The sequence below is a fragment of the Odocoileus virginianus genome, unplaced genomic scaffold (assembly GCF_023699985.2).
Source record: "Odocoileus virginianus isolate 20LAN1187 ecotype Illinois unplaced genomic scaffold, Ovbor_1.2 Unplaced_Scaffold_10, whole genome shotgun sequence".
NCBI classification, from domain to species: Eukaryota; Metazoa; Chordata; class Mammalia; order Artiodactyla; family Cervidae; genus Odocoileus; species Odocoileus virginianus.
The window spans coordinates 613,005-638,177 of NW_027224272.1; the positions used below are offsets into that span (position 1 = coordinate 613,005).

At 36.1% G+C, this 25,173-nt stretch overlaps 1 protein-coding gene across 1 annotated transcript in view; it reads right to left on the minus strand.

Moving 5' to 3' along the window:
* CFAP47 (cilia and flagella associated protein 47) overlaps positions 1 to 25,173 on the minus strand; it is a 491,580-nt gene that overhangs the window by 45,009 nt on the left and 421,398 nt on the right. Inside the window, exons 58-60 of the mRNA XM_020881679.2 lie at positions 15,517 to 15,676; positions 13,471 to 13,565; positions 9,835 to 9,987 (exon numbers count right to left, since the gene is read on the minus strand). Coding sequence (XP_020737338.2) covers positions 9,835 to 9,987; positions 13,471 to 13,565; positions 15,517 to 15,676 — 408 coding nt within the window. The remainder of the gene's footprint in view (positions 1 to 9,834; positions 9,988 to 13,470; positions 13,566 to 15,516; positions 15,677 to 25,173) is intronic.

Sequence of the window (25,173 nt, forward strand, 5' to 3'; positions counted from 1 at the left end):
GGTTTCCCATTCTGCGAAAGTTTTCATGAACTGCTCACTAAGACCTGTAGATTTTGCCCCAGTTAAACTTTCTAGCTATGGCAAAATTCATAAATATGAGGCAGATAATTTTGTTTACTTATCAAATATCTAAACACACTTGAAAAACATTTTTCTTATCATTTATATTTACATTTCTTTTTTCATTTGGTGAATAATAACTGAAAACTTTCCTTGAAATGACAAGTAAGGTTCTTGTCCCTTTGGAACTTGGGAGGAAAGATTTGCCGATAAACTACCAATGATACTGCAACGTTTTCAATGATGACTGTGAGAAGGGCTACTATGGAGGAGCAGAAGAGGCTATGAGAGCGCAGGTCCTGGGAACTTAACTGCTAAGGTCCTGAGGACGAGACCAATATACCAAAGTTAAAAAGAAAGTTGATAAGGGCCTCCTGCATGTAGACAAAGAAAATGCCTCTTAGGCATCAGAGCAGCATGAGGGAATTTTCAGCCTCTTTGGGAAAGAACTTAAGCAGGTGGAGCAAAAGGGAGTGGGATGAAATTTCCAAGAGATGAAATGGGCATAATGGGCAAGACCGTGCAGGGTATGGTGACGATTTGGGACTTCTAAGAATAGCAAGAACCTATGGAATGTTTTAAATATGGAAGTGATGCGCTTGTTTAATGGTAAAGTGAGCAAAAGGGGGTTGGTAGAGAAGGCAATGATGTTTCTGCAGTAGTTCAGGGCAGGTGGTGACTTGCACAAGGGTGAGAGGAAGATGGAGATTAAGCTCAAGCAATGCCCTGCGAAGAATGAAGTGGGGACCATGGGAGCAGTCCTGACTGGTAACCAAAATCACGAGCTTCTCATTTCAGTGCTGTATTCATACCCTTAACATACATACAAAATATTTAATCAAACATATTTCAGAGCATTATAGAATATGATATATCTATATTTAGCAATCTACTTATCATCTACTGTCTTATAAAACAATAATGGTAATAATCACTTGGGTATGGCAAGTGGTCATTATATTGAATAAGAAGGGTATGCTTCCATCCTTGTGTAATTATGCAACCTAATGCTTGTATCATCATGCCAATTAATCATGCAATGGGCACTATCGTGGTCAAGGGTGCCAGATACATGGGTGAATTTCCTCAGGACAATAATTGATTTTTTATTCAATGTGGAAGAATATTAGTAATTTTAAAAAACCCTTGACAAAACATGATAAATAGTCAAAAAGTACTGAATTGTAACAGATTTATTTGGAAAATATATTGTGAAACTGTGTATTTTATACCATTTTAATCTGTAAGAAATACACTTCATAGCAAACCCAACCAAAATGTCTCAATGAGAAGTGAACATCAAAGTATAATGAACACTGCTATTCATGTTCTTTCATAAATTTCTATGGTTGTCTCTTCATTAATAATAGGCATCTACATTTGCTTGACAGGATGTAATAATCATAGAAGGAAGGAATGGAGTACTGAACATAAATTTGAAAGAGGATAATGAAAACAAGGTATTCAAAGAAAATAGAAGATACTGGATAAACCACCTAAAGCTATTTTCTTTGAACAGATAATGAAGAATGTGCCATCTGCACACTCTTATTATTTTTACAAAATTGTGTATCTTTTTGAAGGGTTATTTAATTTACATGTTTTATTTCACTTTCATAAGGTCATTTAATAGACCAAACATTTTGATTAACTTAAAATAACTGCATATTCTTTTGCTACAACTGCAAGTACAGTATTCTACAGAACGAAAATTAAAGGAAGAAAGTGGCAACATAGCTAATGCTTGTCTTACACATTTCGTTTTAAACAAGAATCCAGAAATAAAAGATAAAGGAACTTTTTGTAACATAAATATTTTATCCAGCCATTTAACAATTTAGCACCAAATTTCAGAATCTATTTAAGATTAGGTACCATATTTTTGTACTTTCTGATACAATATTATTTCATGTATTAATGAGAAAACCCACCGAACGACGTTGAAAGAGTCATGTTCCCATCTCAAACTGTCATTTGTCAGTGACTGAAGATGGGTCCTCTAGTACATCACTGTCACAAAATGCCCAACCAGAGCTTTAAATGATAATAATGGTAATATCTAACACTTAAAAGACAGTTACTGAGAACCAGGCACTTTTAAGAATTCTATGCATTTACACTTAATCTTAAAAAAAAATCCTATGAAATAGATACTATCTCCATACTACAGTTGAAGAAACAGAGTTTATAGAGAAGCAAAATAATTTTGTCAAGGCCGTATAGAAATTGAACCCAAGTTGTCTGAGTCCAGATGTCACAGCTGAGGATACCAGGCCTGGCAAGTGGCAGGCCTGAGAAGATGCCATCAGCAGCAGCTTCTGGAAGTATGCAGGCCATTATCTGTGCAAGGGAGTTTTTCTGGCCCTCAGGGTAGAGGCCTGGGGCATTCAAACATTGAGATTCTGGTCAGAGGAAGAGAAGGCAACAATAGAGATGGAGAAGGGATAACCAGAGAGGTGTAAGCTCAGAGCACAAATCTGACCACTGGATTAGGCATACTGGATAGGGTTGACAATCTTGTCAAGGGCACTGTCATTAGAGTAGTTAGGACAGAAGACTTAATGGAGTGAGTTGAGCAGAGAAAGCATAATGAAGAGAAGCAGAGGGAAGGATCAAGTCTAGAGGCCAATGTGGGGTCATGGGAGGGCCAATGACAGGCTTCTCTGGAGCTAGTTGTGATTACAGACCAAATCCAACATGGGCATTGTCATGTAAAGAACATGCAACAAGATGACTGGCCTTTGGGTAAAATGAGACCAGTGTGACAAACACATCAGCAAATCAGGCACACAGAAGACAGTAGATTAATCAAGGAAAGACAGCCTCAAGCTACAGTACACCTGGGATATAAAAGGAACTGGCATGAATTTGTTATGCAGTTAAATGGCAAAACTACTCTCACAGAAAAAGTCCCACAGAGAGAAAGTCACTGAACTAATCTCCAGAGAGGCATAGAGAAGGCAGAGACCAGTTACTTAGGAAGAATAAATACAATTATAGGGGAAATACTGCCCACAGGGTATAATTTGTAGTCTTATAGAAGTCACATTTCAAAATACTGTCTAAAAATAAAAGCAGTATAATCTCCCAGTAGGGCAACACCAATTGATTTAAGTAGTACAGGTGCATAAATCTAACATTGCTGGATAGACGATTTCTTGAATTCCTTGACAACAGTCTGTGCCTTGTTAATTTTGGCATCTCTGGGACTCAGCATAATACCTGGCAACAAAGACGTTCCCGAGATTGTTGTTGAATAAAAAAGATATGAAAGTGATCAATCCTCATTAACTCAATGGTGTATGTGAGGAGTCAGGGTGGAAAGAGAATACAGAGGTCCTAGTGTTTTCATTTAAATGAGGTTTGATGGTTTCATTGGACTCTCAGGGAAAGAAGATGGTGAAAAGTAAGAGAAAATAATGGGAAGGTAGTGGTGGGGGATCCTTATTTCCTATTGATCATGTTTACATAGAGAGGCTTTTTCACTTGTGAGAAGGGAAAGGTATAAGAGGGAAAAATATCTCAAGCATCAATCAATCCTTCATCATGATCTGCCCTCTGAGAGAAAACAACATATCTGAGCAGTGAATTCGGGTGAAGAAGTGAAGCCAGAGCAGATAAGCAGACCCTTCTCTTTCTTTTCTGATATCGTCAATCAACATGCACACTTCCTCTTCCTTCTTTGTGTGTCGATTATTTATTCCTGTACAACTGGCTAGTTTGGCATAAACACACTTGATTGTGGTGGAAGGTACTGACAAGCCCAAATGAATCCATAGTACCAGGTCATTTTCCAGTTCACCTTTATAATACAGGTACCTTTTGACCTCCATCTGCCTTATTTCTACATCTACTTTTCAGATGACTATAAATTTGGATGAAGGAATACAGGCTGTGAATTAATGATCACACCTAAAATCCCATCACAGCTCAAGCCACAGAGTGAAGTGCTTTAATTGCCACCAAAAGGGATTTAAGAGACTATAGGAAGTACAACATGGCATGAACAACATGACTTTTGTATTCTATTTAATGTGTTGAGTAAACTATAATCAAATGACACACACAGGTGAAAAGAGCTGGTTTGCCTTTATATAAAGGCTAAAAGAGTATTCAGGCTTGTGACCAGCCCCATCCCTTCATGAAGAAATAGGTGAGAAGGGAACAGCAAGCAGGGGGACTTTCAGAGACTGCATGCAAGTTGGTTACATCTTTGGAATTGCACAGTAAAAGGAATCCAGCAATTACCAGATGCTTTTAAGGAACTCAGACTAGAGAGAAGTCAACTGATTTATCAAATATTCAGAGAAAAGACATTAAGACATTACTATTTTTAATGTTTAAAAACATTAAAATTGAGTGTCTATGCTTAGTCGCTCAGTCGTGTCTGACTCTTGGCGACCCCATGGACTGTAGCCCGCCAGGCTCCTCTATCCATGGGATTCTCCAGGCAAGAATACTGGAGTAGGTTGCCATTTCCTCCTCCAGGGGATCTTCCCAACCCAGGGATCGAACCCAGGTCTCCACATTGCAGGCAGATTCTTTACCGTCTGAGCCACCAGGTAAGTCACTGAAGAAACCTACTTCTGTATAGCAAGACATGCTTCAGAACAGACAGATGTTTACAAATTAAAATGTCTTTTGCAAAAAAAAAAAAGATGATCTCCTTGAGTTTGGTGGTATTGAGCAGAGAAAAAACTACTAGAGAATGATGGGAAGCAATAAGACTGCAAACCTTCCAAATAGTTACTTTCAATAGTAAGCATTATTTTTCATCGTGAAAAGTAACGTAGTAGTGAAATATGAGCCATATCAAAAGGTATATTTTCAAGAGCTATTTAAGAGAGAGACTCTTTTCTGTATATGCTTTTCAAATCTCCCAGAATAATGTTGGCAGACTCCTTATAGACCATTCTTATCTAGAAGGGAGTGGATTTTTTTTTCAGGTAATAAGATCTAATCAATTTCTATTATCAGAAGTATATATATATATTTTAGCTTGCAACCTGACAAGGGTACGATTTAAGCAATTTAAGTAGCAAGAATATATTAAAATGAGTCCTGAATGTAAGCATTTCTTTACCTTCCTTACTTCATGTCATAGAAGCACCAACATTTTGCCTTCAACAGGATAGATTTCAAATAAAAATCAAGCTTGAAGACTAAACCATTAAACTTCACTGAAGCATAACAGGATGACACAGAAAACAATGGTTTCACTTCAGAAACTGGACATTCACCGGGGAACACTTATTATAGGTTGACTGCATGTTAAAATTGTTTTCTATTTTAGTAAGAAAGTACTCACATTTATCACTGGAAATTGGAAACTGTATTACACATTTGAATTCTGTGGTTAATATACACTAATATTCTTATCCCTGATATGCATAAACAATCAGAATTTGTTTTTTTATATTGGTTACTGGTTGAAGAACAGAAAGCCAATAGAGTTGCATTTACTTAACAATTACTTTTTCTACATTTGTCCAATGCTACTATATGATTCTCTAAGGCAAAATCTGTACCCAACTCATAATAATTTTTGGAGATAAATGGAAATGGTTTGCATCAGTCTGATTTCATTATTAATACATAGTTCTTTGAAATAGAGAGTAACTGTATAGGTGTTGCAGTGGAAAATTCCCCTGTCCTCATACAAATTTATTTCACTTTTTATAAATTTAAGCTAGCTGTGATTATGTTAGCATTTTTCAATTAAAAATGAAAATTCAACCAAGGAGAAAAAAGTAGTAAATTAATATAATTAAAAATTAATATCTCATTGTGCAACCTAGTGACAGTATTACTACCTCTTACTCTCATATACTTCATACTATCAGTAACTGCCCAGTAAACCAAAAAGAAGTTAATGTGAACTAATTATTTTTGAATCTTTTGAACTATATTGGGTACATATAACATAGATACTCATTTCATAATTCCATCTCCAGCTTTTAAAATAGTGCCTGCCAAATTTTATAATGAGAGTATGTGGGGAAGATGATTCTGATATTTTTACAATCCGTTTAAGAAATATTTATTATTTCTAGAGTCTCTTCTACATTTACTCTTAGAATGCCTATTTGCAAATAACAGAACCCCTGTTTGAATAATCTTTTTTGGAAGACACCAAGTGTTTCATGAAGTAAAGGCAGAGTTGATTAAGCATGACAGAGCCATGTGTATATCGATGGGCAGACAGAGAAAGAAGACCTACAAAGAGATGAGAAAGCAGGCCTTTAGAGAAAAGCAGAGAAACAAATACTCCCTAGAACTACATATTCGGAGAAGGCAGTGGCACCCCACTCCAGTACTCTTGCCTGGAAAATCCCATGGACGGAGGAGCCTGGGAGGCTGCAGTCCATGGGTCGCGAAGAGTCGGACACGACTGAGCAATTTCATTTTCACTTTTCATTTTCATGCATTGGAGAAGGAAATGGCAACCCACTCGTGTTCTTGCCTGCAGAATCCCAGGGACGGGAGCCTGGTGGGCTGCCATCTACGGGGTCACACAGAGTCGGACACGACTGAAGCGACTTAGCGGCAGCAGCAGCAGCACTACATATTACAGCTTCAATAAATGAAGATGAACAGACTTCCTGCATTCTGACTACAGAAGATTTGGGGGAGCCCAACCTCCCTTATATGCCCACTCTGGCCAGGAGGACAGCATACGACTGAACTATGATAAGAATCTTGTGGCAAGCTTGGGAGGTGGTTTCCATAAAAAAGGAGTGGGGGTTGGCAGGCTGGGCAGAGCAGACTGTCTCATAGATGCTGATCATGCTGGGAAAGTGGATGGTAAATGTAGAGAAGTGGCAGGTGATCCCACCCAGGTTAATAACAAGTTAATGTCCTAGAGAATTAAGAGATTGGAATGACAATAGGGGACAAATGGTGAATGTAATTCTGGATTATTTTACATAGATTGAATAACATTTTAGTAGGTAAAAAATGCTCAACTATCATTCAAATGAGTTATGTTTTATGACTGAAAAATGGATGAATAGTGTTAATTTTCTATGTTGCAAAGTAATATTTTATTCAGCAAGCAGTGGCTAAACACAGGGTAGGAAGTATAACAGAAGAGGGTATGATAATAAAGGGAACGTGGAAGCAATTTTTTGTATACTGATTGACCACTTTGTACTGGGCATTACACCTTAAGTTAGGGAACCTTTCAGAAAGCTTTGACCTTATAAAAGTTATTGATTTCTACAGGGCTTTGAAGAAAAAGCAATTAGGTTAGGGCTGAACTCAATATGAATTGCTCAGAACCTACAATTTCATATCTAGGTTTTAAATATAAATTATTATTATTTTTTAAAAAGCTTTAAAACACAGTTGATCTTGGATTCATGTATCATCCCTTCCTCTGCTGCACTGTAGGACCCTGGACAAGTCATTAAACTTCTTTTACTGAGATTTCCTCACTTGTAAAATAAAGATATAGAGATACCATGTGTTTCATAGGGTTTCTTTGATGTTCTACAATAATGTAATGAATACAAAACATAAAACAGCCTAATTCTTGGAAGACTAAACGCTCAACTGGCATGGACAGCAATAAGGTTCTAATCTGGGTTTGGGGAGGTAGGATGGAGAAGGCAATGGCAACCCACTCCAGTGTTCTTGCCTGGAGAATCCCGGGGACGGGAAAGCCTGGTGGGCTGCCGTCTATGGGGTCGCACAGAGTCGGACACGACTGAAGCGACTTAGCAGCAGCAGCAGGAGGTAGAGACAGAATGACAATACTTGATATCACATAGATGGCAGAGGGAATTGGAGAAAGGGAAATGGTACTCAGGCCCCAGCAACAGGGCCAATGCAGGTCCAGTTAAACTTGAATCCTCATCTCAGTAGGGGATTTGAGATGTTGACCAGAGATCTAACTGGAATGCTATCCTAAAGAGTGGGGATACCAGTCTGATGGTAGGAGAGGGATGGGATGTAGGTAAATTTCCAGGCCCAGAAAAATACTCCATGTGTAATAGGTTCTCATTTTGGATGGAAAGACGATAGATTTTATCAGTTCACAGCAAATAAAATATGGCAGAAACTGATAATTGTCTCCCCAATATTTACTTTCTCCCTTTTTGCTTCTCTTTCTTCTAGAATGTCTCCCAATTTTATCTGGGAGTCTGTCAAGAGACATTTCCCAGTCTCAAGGACATCTATGTGTGCCTATATATAACTGAGATCTCACTGATGGAATACAAGTAGAAATGACATATGCATCTTCAGGTCATGGTTTTAAAAGGAACCAGCTTGTTATTTACTGAGGATGTGACTGTAGAATTGATGATGCAGATGAGGACAACTTGGTGGATGGTGGAGCAACAAGAGAAAAGGACCTGAAAATGAAAGTTGCTCAGTCGTGTCCGACTCTTTGCAACCCCATGGACTATACAGTCCATGGAATTCTCCAGGCCAGAATACTGGAGTGGGTAGCCTTTCCCTTCTCCAGGGGATCTTCCCAACCCAGGGATTGAACCCAGGTCTCCCACATTGCAGGTGGATTCTTTACCAGCTGAGCCACAAGGGAAGTCCCAAAAGGACCTGAATCCCTGATAATCACAGGGGGCAGAGGCATTGCACTCCCTAAAACTTGCCCAAGTCCAGGCTTACAAGTGAAAGAGAAAGATGCCTGATTTGTCTGTCACTGTTAACTGGTCTTGGTTAAAAGCTGGTTACATTCCTAACAGGCTTCTATCACTCAAGTATGGTTGGAGGTATGAGAGGGTATATTTCAAATTTATTATATTCTAACATCATCTGAGTGGGACTAAGTTGAGCTGAGGGACTGCTATTCATATTCATCAGAAATGTCTTTAATCATTTAAAATGAGCATTTATTACTTAGTAGAAATAGTTACTATAAAAAAGTAAAAATTACTTTACTATCTCTTGTATATCCTCTCTACACTCTTGTATACTCTCCCTTCTGTTATACCTCATTTACATTCTCTCATCACTGAAATAATTAGATTAGACACAGAGATGGTAGTAGTGAGATCAAAGTAAAAAACAATAGATCAAAATAAGAAAACTAGAGAAGATATTTTGATTCTGCAAGGCATTTCATACTTAATTTTGTGGTTAATTGCTTTATAAATAATACATAAAGATTTCTCCCCTTGATATTAATGAAGCAATTGTTAAGGGAATTTCCCTTTCAATGGGAATAGCAGCTTTCTACATTATTTCATGTGGAAGATGGCTGAAAACTAAAGTTTGTATCATTGAGAGTTGATTTTGCCAGACCATCATATTAACTTTTTGAAATGTCTTGTTTAAGACTCCAAATATCAGAGGGATTATTATACAAAATATATTTGGGTATTACATCTAATTTATGTCAACTTTTCTATCTCTTTAAATAAGAAACAATTTATTCAAGGTCATTCTTTAAAATTTAAAGCTACAAGCCATGGCTTTAATCACACTCCATAAATCAGAAAAAGAGAATAAAGTAAGAAATTAAAGTTGAAAGACATGAAAATTACAATTACTACAATTTTTTCTTTCCTCACTGATGACATAACCTGAATCTATTCTTATAAATCCATCAATAACCAAAACTACTGTCATTTGCAGAAAACTTCTATATGAAGAGGACAAAAATAACTGAACACTCATTGGGCACTAACAGTAAATGAGAAATAGATGGGCATGAATTTTCATGTAACTGAGTAATCAGCAACCTGAAATTTAAGGAAATTGAGTTTTTATTTATTATCATTCTTTATACCCATGACTCTGTTCTCTTACCTTCTATATCTTCATAATATGCATATGATTTTCTTTTTGGAATCACTATAAAGTCTGACAGGTCTAAGATAGGATTTTTTCCCCCAAAATCTCCATCCAGTGTGACTTCCACTTCCTCTTCTAGCCGCTTCCTGGCCTGACACTTTATGACAACTATAGGAGAGAAATACTTTCAGTTAATTTGATTAATGGGATATTTGATTGTTCTTGAGATAGAAAAAAATGAATTATGCTATGAAAAATAGAAGTCCCTTTGGCAGACTTTGGCATGTCATTGCATCTGGTATTAACACACACACATTCATTCAGTATCTATGTACACTGACATTTTGGAAGCAACATGAATATTAAATAATATGTAAAAACAGCATGACAAGAGATAAATCTAGAAGATACACAGCAAAGTACAGAAGATTACATTAAGATGCAGAAATGTGATTCAGGGACTAGATTTTTCAGCTGTCTGTAAGCTTACTGTGGTAAATACTGAATTTTACTTAAATAAAAATACTACATCAAATACTTTCAAATAATTTTTTAAAAGTCTTATAATATTTATTTTATAATACTTTTAGAATATGTCTTATCTCCTAAACTAAAAATATTAATTTAATTAATATTTAATTTAACTAAAAATAATATTACATGTACCTTGAAATTTACTTAAATTATTTAAGTAAAATATTTTAATTTCCATGTGTGAATTGCTTTCAAATTTATAAAATACACTATTTAGCAGTTAAAAATAAAACTGTAGTTATTTATTTAAAAATAATATTAACCATTATTACATATTAATTTATAGCATTAAACATTAAATTAATGTAACTATATATTTCTCTCTATATATTAAACTCCAACATTTTCTTATATACATTTCAGACATGTTAGTGATCTTGTGAGTAACCAAAATATTATATCTATATATAGCTAATAATTTTATAAAGGAATATTACTGTGTTGGCACCATCTCTATAATATTATGAGGCCATGTATACTAGAGTCCATATTTCTCCAAAATATATCAAATGTTATATTTTGTCAGTTCAGATGCACACAGGACATAAACTGAATATGAGATAAAAAAGTGAATCATATTAAAAAAACTTTTGAAATATATTACTCTATGCTTTTATTGCATCACTAATTACATATTTTAAAATAATTTTATTAGAATATAGTGCTTTACAATGTTGTACTAGCTCCTGCTGTACAGAAAAAAAAGATAATAATATGTTCATCAGAACTGCAAAACTGGATAATGTTCAGCAGATTTATGTGTTTTTATAATATGTACCACATCTACAGTAAAGAAATAATTAAAATAAATTTTATTTTAATTCTTGAACTTATAGGTTGATACTGAACATTTTGGACTTAGAATTAATTATGTGAAATGTACAACAGGGTACAAAGTTAGATGTAAATTAAGTGGGTTGAAATGGCTGAAGAAAATGTACAAGCTTTTCTGGTTATAATTAGCTTCAGTCTTAGAGCATTAAATCGGAAATTAGTGTGATCAAAGTTACAATTAGCATCATGTCACTGGTCTTGTCCTATAAGTCCTTAGGAAATTAGTGTCCTAGCAATACCAGGATTACTAAATCACAATGGATTCACATTCCATCGTCTTTACACTGTGATAGGGAGTGCAGCTCTTTTCCAATTATCTACCTCAATGGACAGGAGCAGATTAGAATGCACAAAGAGAAAAGATGGCTCCCAGTGCAACAAAAGTACCCTGGGCTTGAGAATAACCTGGGTTATAGATAAACATAGAAAAGAAGAAAAAGAAACAACAAGCACTGATGGTGACACAGCTGAGCAGGGAAAGCAATGGGTTATTTCCGACGTGTTCTTAGGAATGAAGAATGGACTGTACAGAGAATAAATAATATTTATTTATAAAATCGTACCCATTTGTTTCTCAAGGGCATTTGTAGAGAAAAAGAATTACTAGAATAGGTTTTAGACTTTTGGTAAAATGATATAATAACTACTATACAATCTGCTCAGAACACAGATGTTCACTTGGTTGTGATAATATAACACAGGCTATTTACAGAACTCATATTTACTTTAAAAAAATAATAATTACCAAGAGAAGTGACTTGATAGAAAATGTCTATGTTTTGGAAGCATATTTAACCTTTATTGAAGACAATGGTGCAAGAAATTTATGTTTTTATTTTCTCACAGGCTTTATTTTAGACTTCTAAAAATCTGCTTTAAATCTTTAATCTAGGGGGAGAAAAAACAATATCTGGAGTAGACACGAGCAATACTGCTGTTAGAATTCCAACAGAGTAATGTCTAGGCTGTATTACATCACTTTGATCAGAAGACTATTATAAATTTTACACTGCTCAGCTCTGTGGAAAGTATACAAACAACTATGTCCTAGACAGAAATAAAAAAAAATATTTTGACATGTTTGTGAAGCATTCTGAAGATAATTTAGTGTATGTGAAATATTTATGTGTTGATAGTTTTTTTAGCACAAGAATAAAAATTCTTCAAGTAAAACAAATGACATTTATTGTCAAAGGTATTGTTAGGTATGTGGATTTTCACTCCACTTAAAATTAAACTACATAAGGAAATATATAATCTTGTTCTTCCTTTATAACCAGTGTATCTGGGGAAATGCTATTATTCACAAGCAAAACTTGCTATTTTCTCTTCTAAGTGTGGTGACATAATTTATGCCAGTAAAGACAAGCCCTTTTTCACTAGCAAATACTGGTATTGGAGGAAGAAGGAAAATTCAAAATTTCAAGACTTCTTACAGCTTATTTGTGTTGTTCAAGGTGGAGACTGAAAACAGATAGCCCTTTGCTGTGCAATTCAGTGATTCTTACTTATGAAGAACTATGCCTAGAGCCTGGTAAGAGGTTGGGATACTAAATTTCACCCTATGGTTATCTAAGAGGAATTGTGCTGGTTATCTAAGAGGAATTCTTACACTGACCCTGGGAAGAAAATGGGAACATCAAAGTATGCAGAAGAAGTGAGAAGAGTGTTAAGGAAAGAGAACATACAGAAACTTGAGATAAGTCTGGATTAGGTGGAGGAAAAAAGGGGTCATTGAGAAAAAGAAAGGCATTTTAAGAGTAGAGATTTGATGTTGCATGTGTGATGGCAAAGCAAACCTCCCTGAAACCTCTGTAGTATATTCTGACTAGTTTTTGGAGAACAAAATCAAAGATTTGTATTAGGAAAACTAACAGAGGAATCATTGTCCCCATGAGTTACACAGAAGCCAGAATATGGTGATTAAATGTGATCCAAGAAGCCAAGTACCTAGGAATCTTACAAATCTAGTACAGGGCTCAGAGTGCATCAAAGACTGTGAAATAAAGGGGTCTGAAGTTGATGTTATATCAATCTTAGCTGATTGGTAGGTTTCACCAACAGCAAGAACAACAGGAAATGGTATAGTTTTGTGAAAAGATCATTGAACTTACTGTTAAGAGAACATTTTCAGCCTTAGCGTTCCCACCAACAGAGCTGGGTGAATTTATACCTACTTTCTCTGAACCTGGATTTTCTTGCTTGTACAAAGAAGACATGTGATTAGACGGTCTCTAAGATCCCTTAAAATCCTAGTGTTCTCTGACTGTAAGATATACTTACTTTGTGAGTTTTCAGGAGCTTCTGCTTCTGGGAATCCAACAATAGGGTATATCCAGCGTATTTCTAGAATTTCTTCACTGTCTAGTCCCAAACCCCTGATTAGAAATTAAATTATTAAGAGTGAACAAAAGCATAAACACTTTCAGTATTAGCATAAAATAACACATTTTTAGTGACCTAATGATACTTTAAACAAAGCTTATAAATTTAAACTTCGGTGGAGAGAAATAAGTATGAAATAAAAAACATTTTCTGCAAATGCTGATTTTTATAAACATTTCAAACCAAACCCTGGGAAATCATCACAAAGAAAACTGTAGTACAATCACTGCCAGATCTAAGTTACAACTGAAGAACTCTTTTCCCTACATTCAAAGGTTGGTACAGCAGCTGGCCCTCCATATCTGTGGGTTTTGAATCCACAGATTCAACCAACCATGAACTGAAAGTATTATATAAAAAAAAAAAAACAGAAAGAAAGACATTTTGGAAAGTTTCAACAAAAATGAAACTTCTATTTACATAGCATTTACAGTGTATTAGGCATTATAATAACACAGAGGTGATTTAAGGGCTTCCCAGGTGGTGTTAGTGGTAAAGAATCTGCCTGCCCATGCAGGAGATGCAGGAGACACAAGTTCGATCCCTGGGTCTGGAAGATCCCCTGGAGGAGGAAATGGCAACCCACTCCAGTATCCTTGCCTGGGAAATCCCATGGACAGAGGAGCCTGGCAGGCTATAGCCCATAGGGTCACAAAAGTGACATGACTGAGCACAACACAGCAGCAGAGGTGATTTAAAGTATATGGGAGGATGTGTATAGCTTATATGCAAATTCGATGCTGTTTTATGTAATGGACTTGAGCAGCAAAGGATTTTGGTATCCGTGGGAGTCTTGGAATCCATCCTTCAAGGATACTGAGGGATGACTGTATTGGTATTAATATTTACTGATGTGACTAAAATGTGATTAATAAGAGGTAATACAGTTTCCATGGATTATACTCTAAACTGGATAGGAAAAGCACAAAACAAAAAATGCCGTTAAGTACAGGACTTCAGAAAGTAATGGGGAATGTACTTTTGGAGGCTACCAGTTAAAACTAAAGGGGCGTTAGTAAAATTATTCAAAGTCCATCAGACACCATCAGGAGGACAGTGATACTAGAAAATGGTTTTGACTGTTGTTGAAAACAGATTTTTCTTATTAAAGATGGAGCATAAGACACAACAGGCAGGACCAGCTTCACCAGCATATGACTCATTCAACAGCACAAGAACTCCACACTTGGAATCGCTCATGTTTGTTTACTGTCTTGAAATTCTTAATACTTTTTGAACAACGGCCTCCTCATTTTCATTTTACCCAGATCACGTCTGCAGTTTTGACTGCAGGAGTGGTGAAATCCTGGCAGAATGGACATTAATGAGCCTACAGGAAAGAAGGTTTTGAATGTGAAGAAGAAATATGTACACATAAGACAAAGTAAGAATTTCCTTTCAATTAAGGCTTCCAGATCATTATTTAATTAAACTATAAAAGAAGAGAAACCATTTAAATCTTCCATCAGTACTGGAGTCTGCTTATATTTCAGCTAAGCAAAGAGGCGACAAGTAAGATGCACTCTGACAAAGACACAGCACACCCTAGTCGTGGCAGTATTTCATCAGGATGTCATATACCTGGCACCGTATCATCACTTGTGTACATCAGCATAAATCCTATACTTTGCCCAGAGAGGCTGATCCAGGTTGTTCTGTAGATACAGACTCAAAAAGGAGTCTTTGTATTTGACTGTATCTGACTGTGATTCATTGATACAATACTTAAGATTGACTTGTTCCTCATTTAGAACTTCAAATCAGCAATGATATATACAATCCCCCTATAACAAATATATTTTCCTCCTCTAACCATATACATATCAATACTTCAGAGAACATAAACTCATGAACTTTACATTGCATAACATACAAAAGAAACTGGATCAATCAATACCAGTCAAAATGAAATCATATTCTTTCAATGTCCTATTTAAACGTTACCTTTTCACCTCTGGGTGCAATTCCATAAAATTGTCAATAAGCCATCTTTCTCCACTCGCCTTCCTCATTTGAATAAGGACCATTGTTTTTTGTAATTTCATAACCCGGGGCATAAATAACACCTGGATATCCAGAGTCCCTTTAGGAGGCAATGCAATTCCTGTTAAAAAAAAAAAGTTCAAGTGTGGTAAACATTTTAGAATATAATTTTAACAACGAAAGTAACCTCTCCTTACTGATTATCTAAATTTTTCAAAATCACTTCTGAACAAAAAAATATGATAAATTATATGTGTACTTTACCAGCTTCACTAAATTTCCTCAAATGTCATCAATTTTTTAAGAAACACATTTTATCCTGAGGCAAGAAGGTTCTTCTGAAGAGGATAGAAGAACTGAAGAACTGTTGATAGTTTTAGCTTAAGTTTCCCAGAGTGATAAAAGAACCATAAAACCTATGAGCCTTTACAAGTCTTACTGTATTTTACATAAGATATAGTACAGCAATTCTGTCCTTTTAATTTTTTTGTGTATTTTTTTTTCTAGACCATAATAGCTCCATGTTTCTGTCTGGAGCCCCAAAATGGCTACCAGTAAGCTGTTTTATTTCTCTAACTGATCCATGAAGGAAGCTAAAGCTTATTCATGAAAGAAAGGGGCATCCACCTCAGGTTGTAAAAATCAGAAGACAGGAAAAACTGACAACATTTTCTTACATTATAATGAATTAAAAAAATTTAGCCTTTGCTTTGCATAAGTACTACCTGCAAAAAAAATTGTTAGACATGGAGTTTGCTAAGCCCCAACTAGAGAGATGCTGATTTGCTCAGTCTGAGCTGAGGTCTCAAAGCTGCATATTTAAGTAGTAGCTCAAGAGATCCAGAAGCAGATGGTCATGAGACTCAGAAAAAACCCCTTTACCAATGGACAAGTAGAGAGAGGTTAGAAGACTAGTGAGCTTCTGGCCATTTATAACACTGAAGGTTTCCAAGTGACTGGTGTCTTCTTTTATTTTGAAGAGTAGCATTCTTTCTTTACAAGAAAATGAGGGATTACTGACTATATATTTTTTAATTCTTTGTTATTAGATTGAAGATATTCAAGGCCATATTGTGAATATTGTACTAAACTATAAAGAATATCAAAAGAGAAAATAGAAAATGGCCCCTCTACAAAATATTTCAACTCAAAATTCTTATAAATTTAAAATTTTTATTTTTATTCCTTCAGGAAATAAAAATTTTCTAAGGTGTATAATCACACTTAACAATAACCAATAATCAATATGATTACTAGTTAGTATTTATTCACTGTTGACTATATGTTAGGCTCTGTGCTAAGTATTTTTCACATGACATTTCATTCTCCAAAATCACCATAAATAAGTGTATTATGTTTCTCACTTAAGATGGAGATATTGAGGCAATTTGGTTAAACAACTTGCCCAAAGTTCCAATGAAAGACCGTGGTGTAAACAAGATATATGAAAAATTTCTATCGTCAACTTCATCTTTATGAGTTCTGTATTTTCAATGAATCATTGCATTCAAATAAATAAAAACAGCAAGAGCCAGAATAAGCTAGGATAAAAAGCTGGAATATGATAAAAACAGCAGAGCTGAGTCAAATAAACCATACATGAATCTCCAAGGAAAAGTTTCAAAATGATCATTTACTCTTACAAAAGTATATTACCCATCAGAAATAAACCAGAAATAAATAAAAATAAACTCAGACATTCAGAGAGTGTAAGGAGTCAAGACAAAGATACAAAGGATACTTGGTTGCTAACATCATGCTTTCTTAAAATATTTGAAATGAATGATAATCCTATAATAAGCCCATTTAATTAAAAATCTAGTAGGCTATTTGTGGCTGCAACTTTCCACCAGTCTACAAGTAGAGCATCAGTCTACAAGAAGAACTAATACCAGTCTACAGGTAAAACCAATACCAGTCTACAGGTAGAACCACAGTTTCTTATTGAATTAACCATACATTTCTTTATTATTACATGTTTGAATAGTAAGAATCACTATCATGTTAATAAACTTCCAAGAAATGACTAAAGCTCAGCATTGATAAGAACTTTGAGGATTTATCAGATTCATTCCGTGTCTCATAAATAATTTTTATTTCCTTTGGTTTTCCCATTGTCTTTTGCAATACTTTGAGCAGAGACAGGAAAGCTCTCCACATTTCTATCTTATAAAGAATCTGACTCATGTTTACTTCTAATATCTATATGTTTTCATCCTTATAGTTAAATATTCAATCCATTTGTAATTTATCCATGTGTAAGGAATGAAGAATGCATTCAAGGTTGTTGATTTTCTGTATGAGACTAGTTGTCCAAATATTGGATACTATTGCTTATAGGTGGAATCCAGAAAAATGGTATGGATGGACTTACTTGCAAAGCAGAAACAAAAACACAAATGTAGAGAACAAACTTATGAATATCAAGGAGAACAGGGTTGGGGTAAATTGGGAAACTGGGAGTGACTTATATACAATAATATGTATAAGATAGATAACTAAGGAGAACTGACTGTATAGCACTGTTCTGCAGTGACCTTATAGAAAAGAAATCTAAAAAAGAGGGGATATATGTATATGTAAAGTTGATTCACTTTGCTGTACACCCAAAACGAATACAACACTGTAAAGCCACTATATCCCGATAAAAACTAAAACAAAAATTTCAATGATTGGAAATGCCACCGTCATGGCCTTTTCATATATATTTTGGTCTTTTTCTGCAGTCCCTAGATTTCTCATCATGTGTAAGTACCACGTTGTTTTAATCATAGATGCTTTATTTTCTGCTAGGACTGTCTCCTCCTTCAGCTCATTAAAAAAATTTTTTTTTCAAATTTCAAAGGAATAGTTAACTCCAAGAAGGGAATGGCCTGGCAAGCAGTACTTTTAACGGGATCATCCTACATTTACACTTTACAGATAATAGCCATTTTTGTCCATTCATGATCAATTCAAGATCAATGATAGGGCCTTTATTTTTTTTTCATTTGAGCATTATATTAGGTGCTTCTAGGTTCTTGGAATAGGTTTTTAGCCTGTCTTAGTTTTCGGTGTTGCTAGAGGCTCATTTCAATATCTACATATGTGTTTAGCAGGAAGCTGGGAGAAACCACATCAGTTGTTTCTATCATCTGACTGGGAAATCTAGTTAGTATGATGATTACTACATTCATTAGACTACACAATCTAATAAAATGTATTCTGCACTCAAAACATTTTCTAAGCTGATCTTTTGGTGTTTTACATTATTTCCATACAGTAACTATACAAACTACAGATGTATTTACCTTTTTCTATTACAGTTACCATTCTAGAGGTTCAAAACCCTAGTAATCATTTTGGGGAAAATATGCGCATTTCATTACACACAATTTATTTTATGTGCTTTATGAGAGAGGCACATATTATTTATAGAATTTTTGAAACCCTGATAATATATTATGCTTAGCATCTGAGAAATATTGAAAAGAGTGGCATTCATTATATTATCACTATTACTGTTTTGCTTTTGAAATCTGCTATGGCCTAGTTGCAATTAGCATTCAAATTTTATTCAGTGTATTTTAATACCGCTATTTTGACTGCTCTTTAGATTAAAGGTAATAGAAATATTTATGCACTGATCTCCAATTTGAAATATAGAAGCTGTATAATGCTTTAATGGCTATGAGGTTTCCTGCCTTCTTAGAAGAATATCTTCTCAAGAGTGTAAAGTGAACATAATCCTCATTTTAGTAATGAAAGTATTTCATCTTGGGAGATTAATTTTTAATCACTTTAGTGGTATTACACTATTATTCTCTACAACATAATTTCTAATATTTAGCATGGAATTAGAAATAGCCCATGTCAGTAAATCAGAGACACTTAAACATGCTGTTGTTTAGTTACTAAAGTCATATCTGACCCCATGGACTATAGCCCGCCAGGCTCCTCTGTCCAGGGGATTTCCCAGGCAAGAATACTGAGTGGGTTGCCATTTCCTTCTCCAGGGGATCTTCCTGATCCAGGGATTGAATCTGGGTCTCCTACACTGGCAGGCGGGTTCTTGACCACTGAGTTACCAAGGAAGTTTGTATTTAAACATACTAGCATCCTAAATGATAGCTATTACTTTGGTTACAGTGGTTTATTTTATTTATTTATTTATACTTTTGTCAAATGTCTATTTAGTTTTTTAAACTGAAGTACAGTTGGTTTACAATATCGTGTTAATTTCAAGTATACCGTAAAGTGATTCAGTTATATGTATATATGTATATCTATCTATCTATCTATCTATCTATCTATCTATCTCTATCTATCTATGGGGCTTCCCAGGTGGCACTAGTGGTAAAGAACCTGCCTGCCAATGCAGGTGATGTAAGAGATGCAGGTTCCATCCCTAGGTTGGGAAGATCCCCTGGAAGAGGGCATGGCAATCTACTCTAGTATTCTTGCTGAGAGAATCCCATGGACAGAGGAAGCTGGCAGGCTATAGTCATAGGGTCACAAAGAGTCAGACACGACTGAGGTGACTTAGCACACACATATATATCTATGTTCTTTTTTTTCCAATTCTATTCCACTAGTTTATTACAAGATATTGAATAGAGCTCCCTGTGCTATACAGAAGGATCTTGTTTCTTTTATATGTGGCAGTGTGTGTTTGTTAATTCTATACTCCTAATTTATCCCTTCTGGAGAATGGAATGGCAAACCACTTCTGTATTCTTGCCTTGAGAACCCCATGAACAGTATGAAAAGGCAAAAAGATAGGACGGACAGGGAGGTCTGGTGTGCTGCAGTCGACCTGGGGTTGCAGAGTCGGACATGACTGAGCAACTTAACTAAACTGAATTTACCCCTTCCCCATCTTCCACTTTTGTCTTCTACATCAAGGAAGATGTCACCTTGCTTATTTAACTTGTGTGCAGAGTACATCACGTGAAATGCTGGGCTGGATGAAGCATAAGCTGGAATCAAGACTGCCTGGAGAAATATCAGTAACCTCAGATAGGCAGATGACACCATCCTTATGGCAGAAAGTGAAGAGGAACTGAAGAGCTTCTTGATGAAAGTGAAAGAGAAGAGTGAAAAAGCTGGCTTAAAACTCAACATTAAAAAAATAAGATCATGGCATCTGGTCCCATCACTTCATGGCAAATAGATGGAGAAACAATGGAAACAGTGACAGACTTTATCTTCTTGGGCTCCAAAATCACCACAGATGGTGACTGTAGCCATGAAATTAAAAGATGCTTGCTCCTTGGAAGAAAAGCTATGACCAACCTAGACAGCATATTAAAAAGCAGAGACATTTGCTGACAAAGGTCTGTCTAGTCAAAGCTATGGTTTTTCCAGTAGTCATGTATGGATATGAGAGCTGGATCATAAAGAAGGCTGAGTGCTGAAGAATTGATGCTTTTGAACTGTAGTGTTGGAGAAGACTCTTGAGAGTCCCTTGGACTGCAAGGAGATCAAACCAGTTAATCCTAAAGGAAATCAATCCTGAATATTCATTGGAAGGACTGATGCTGAAGCTGAAGCTCTAATACTTTGGCCACCTGATGCAAAGAGCCAACTCATTGGAAAAGACCCTGATGCTGGGAAAGACTGAAGGCAGGAGGAGAAGGGGATGACAGAGGATGAGATGGGATAGTATCACTGACTCAATGGACATGAGTTTGAGCAAGCTCTGGGAGATGGTGAAAGACAGGGAAGCCTGGCATGCTGCAGTCCATGGGGTGGCAAAGAGTCAGACACAACTGAGTGACTAGACAACAACAGCAACAACATCTTCCTCTTTGGAAACCGTAAATCTGTGTTCTATGTCTGTGAGTCTGTTTTTGTTTTGTAAATAAGTTCATTTGTACTATTTTTTTTAGATTCCACATGTAAGTGATATCATATGTTATTTATCTTTGTCTAATTTACTTCACTCAGTATGAGAATCTCTAGGCCCATTCATGTTGCTACTATTAGTGATGTATTTTAAAGAAGAATGTAATTTTTCATTTTTAAAATATCAAGTCATCAAGAACATGGCTTTTCATTAACCACTTTCACACATGAAATCTGTGTACTTTTTACTTGAATATATTTTCAATAACTGATTTATGAATGACCTTAAAATTATCACTAAAAAACAGAAGAGAATGATAAATGTGGAGAAGAGTTCTTTCACTGATTCTTCAGTTAGTATAGGCTGAATTACGTCCTCCTCCTCAACTCATATCTTGAATGCCCAATTGCCAGTATCTCAAATGTGAATGTATTCAAAGATGAGGCCTTTAAAAAGATGGTTAAGTTAAAATAAGACTGTTAAGGTGGGCTCTAATGAAATCTGACTGGTGTCCTTTAAAAAAAAAGGGAATTTTGACAAACAGACGCACAACATGGATGCTCAACACACACAGGGAAGACCACGTAAGGACACAATGAGAAGCCAAGGAGAGATACCTCAGGAGGAATAAAATATCCTGGTCCCTTGATTTTGAACTCCCAGCCTCCAGAAATGAGAAAAAATGATTTTATTTTGTTTAATCCTCCCAGAATGGGATTTTGTTTTACAGCCCTAGCAAATTAATACATGAAATTACATTTCCTTCTATGTTATCTCAGAGGCTGAGGCATAGGATGCCACTGAACTTCCTTGGAGAATTTCTAATTCCAGACGCACAAAACATAGGGCAGATAAGAGAAAACAGACTCTGACTGCTATGATCATGAAAAAGTTAGGGATAAAGCATTCTTCCCTTTCTACCTGTACCTCTTTGACTGAGGTGCATGTATTGAATGGGGACATGTATTGAACAGCAAGAAGGGCCTTTCAGGAATGGAACTTTCTTCCTGAAGTATTAGAGAATACTGCAGCTTTGTTGTTGTTTAGTTGTTGTGTCTGACTCTCTGCGACCCCATGGACTGGAGCCCACCAGGCTCCTCTGTCCATGGGATTTCCCAGGCAAGAATACTGGAGTGGGTTGCCATTTCTTTCTCCAGGGGATCTTCCCAACCCAGAGAACGAGCCCACATCACCTGCATAGGGAGGTGGGTTCTATACCACTGCGCCACCAGGGAAGCCCATATATTGCAGCTTTACACCTCCATCTTTTATAGAACTAGCTAACGTCTGAGATTTAATAAAGAACTTGTCCAAAGAAGTCACCATTACAAAGGGCTAGTGTACAAAAGTACACTAGGAGAAGGTTACATTCATGTGTATAGGCCACAATAGATAAAAACCCATGCTTCTTAGAAAAATGTTCAATATGAAACATACAATGTTTTTAAAGTAGATTTTTGGGGTTATTCAACACAAATATGACGGCTAAGGTAAGTTTTACACCACGAAGTAAGCACCTGTAAGTTCAAGTTTTATGTTTTCTTTTTTAAAAATCTAAGACTATATTAGCAAAAAAGAGTTTTCTGATATTGGAGGCCTTCAACATGCTGAATAACTATTGAAAGTAATGATAGAGGGTTTTGAGCTTTACATTAGTATTGAGAATATCTTAATGCTCCTTCTAGTCTTAATATTCTATGATAACATTTTTTCCTTATAAATAGCAAATGTAACTAAGGTTTTTTTGTAAAAAAAATCAGGAAACTGAATAGTTTCTTAGAAAGGAATTTCAATTAAAACAATATCCCTTATTGATCAATTACCATGCCTTTCTTGTTCTCTGTACTGCTAAGTTTTGTGTGTGTGTGTGTGTGTGTGTGTGTGTGTGTAAAATCTCTCTCTTTACCTGCAGGAATACTCTATGATATAACGTAAAGCATTTGAGATTTACAAGTTTAAATCTATGATGTGATATTCAATAGTTCTGTGAAATGGGGAAAGTTTTTTAAATTTCTAAGTGAGATTTCCTTTATATGAAAAAGGAAGCTAATATACAATATATATACATGTGTATGTGTGTGTGTATATATATAAAACTGAATCACTTTGCTGTCCTATGGGCTGCAGTTCACCAGGCTCCTCTGGCCAAGGGATTCTCCAGGCAAGAATACCGGAGTGGATTGCCATGCCCTCCTCCAGGGGATCTTCCCGACCCAGGGATTGAACCCATGTCTCCTGTGTCTCTAGCATTGGCAGGTGGGATTTTACCACTAGCGCCACCAAATCAATTATACTTCAATTAAAAAGATAATAAGAAGTGAGGGGCATAAGTACTGAGAACCTTTCAAGTCGTTTTGCCATAAAGAAGGATCAGAGAAATGGGATGGTAGCTGTCAGGGATAAGGAGTAAAGAGAGGCATGTCTTTCAATATTAAGAGACATTATTTTATGCATTCTTTTTTTTAACCTTTTATTTTGTATGGGGGATAGCTGATAAACAGCATTGTGCAAGTTTCAGGGAACCATTGAAAGAAATCAGTCATCCATATAGACGTATGCATTCTCCCTCATGGAGAAGGAAATGGCAACCCACTCCAGTGTTCTTGCCTGGAGAATCCCAGGGATGGCGGAGCCTGGTGGGCTGCTGTCTATGGGGTTGCACAGAGTCGGACACAACTGAAGCGACTTAGCAGCAGCATCATTCTCGCTCAAAGGGCTTCCCAGGTGGCACAGTGGTAGAGAATCCACCTGCCAATGCAGGAGATGCAGGAGATGTGGGTTTGATCCCTGGGTCAGGAAGATTCCCTGGAGAAGGAAATGGCAATCCATTCCAGTACTCTTGCCTGGAAAATTCCATGGACAGAGGAGCCTGGCGGGCTACAGTCCATGGGGTCGCAAAGAGTCAGACACGACTAAGCACGCATGCATGCGTATTATCCCACAAACTTCCCTCCCATCCAGGCTACCATAGAACATTGAGCAGAGTCCAGTGGCATGAACTATGCTGATAGGCACAATCCCACAAGCAGTGTTACAGAGAAGAAAAAGGAAAGAGCTGGAGAGCTCTTCATAGTTGACCAGATGTGGGATTCAGTGAACAAGTAGAAGGTTGGCCATAAGAACAGAAAGAGCTTTTCTAATGTAATGGTAAGAGAGGCAAGGCACATGGATAAATATAACATTAGGCTGATCGATGCAATGGAAAAAACAGACAGTTAGACTCTGATTTGACTCTATATTCTTACTGAAATAGAAAGAGTATCAGATGAGAAAAGGAAAGGAAATGTTGAATGTCAGTAGTAGTCACCAGGTTTCGATTCACTGTAGGAAATTTTACTAAAGGAAAAGAGTGTCTCATCAAAAGTTCATCATTCACTTACAATTTACTGATTTCTTTGTCTCTATTTCTATCTATCCATCTCTATATCATTAAATTCTATAAATCCTAATAAGAAATTAGTTCTCTCTCTGTTAGAATGTTTATCTTTATTTCTGAAGCGAGAAAATTATATAAAATGACAGAAAGGAATGGTACTGTATACCTCAGGCTCCATTTTACAAGACCAGACCTTACAAAGTATTTTAATAAGTTCAATTTTCATGCTCTTTATAGAAATATTTTAGTGGTAGAAGTAGGTCTAAATGTCAGGTTATAGAGATTTTTTTTTTTTCCCTGAAGGGCAGGCACCCAGGTATCTTTGCATAACAAAATCTATAGCTTTGTGTTTTACAATCAAATCAGTAGCTTCATTAACTAGCTTAGAAATCCACCTGCTTTATGCTAAAAATCA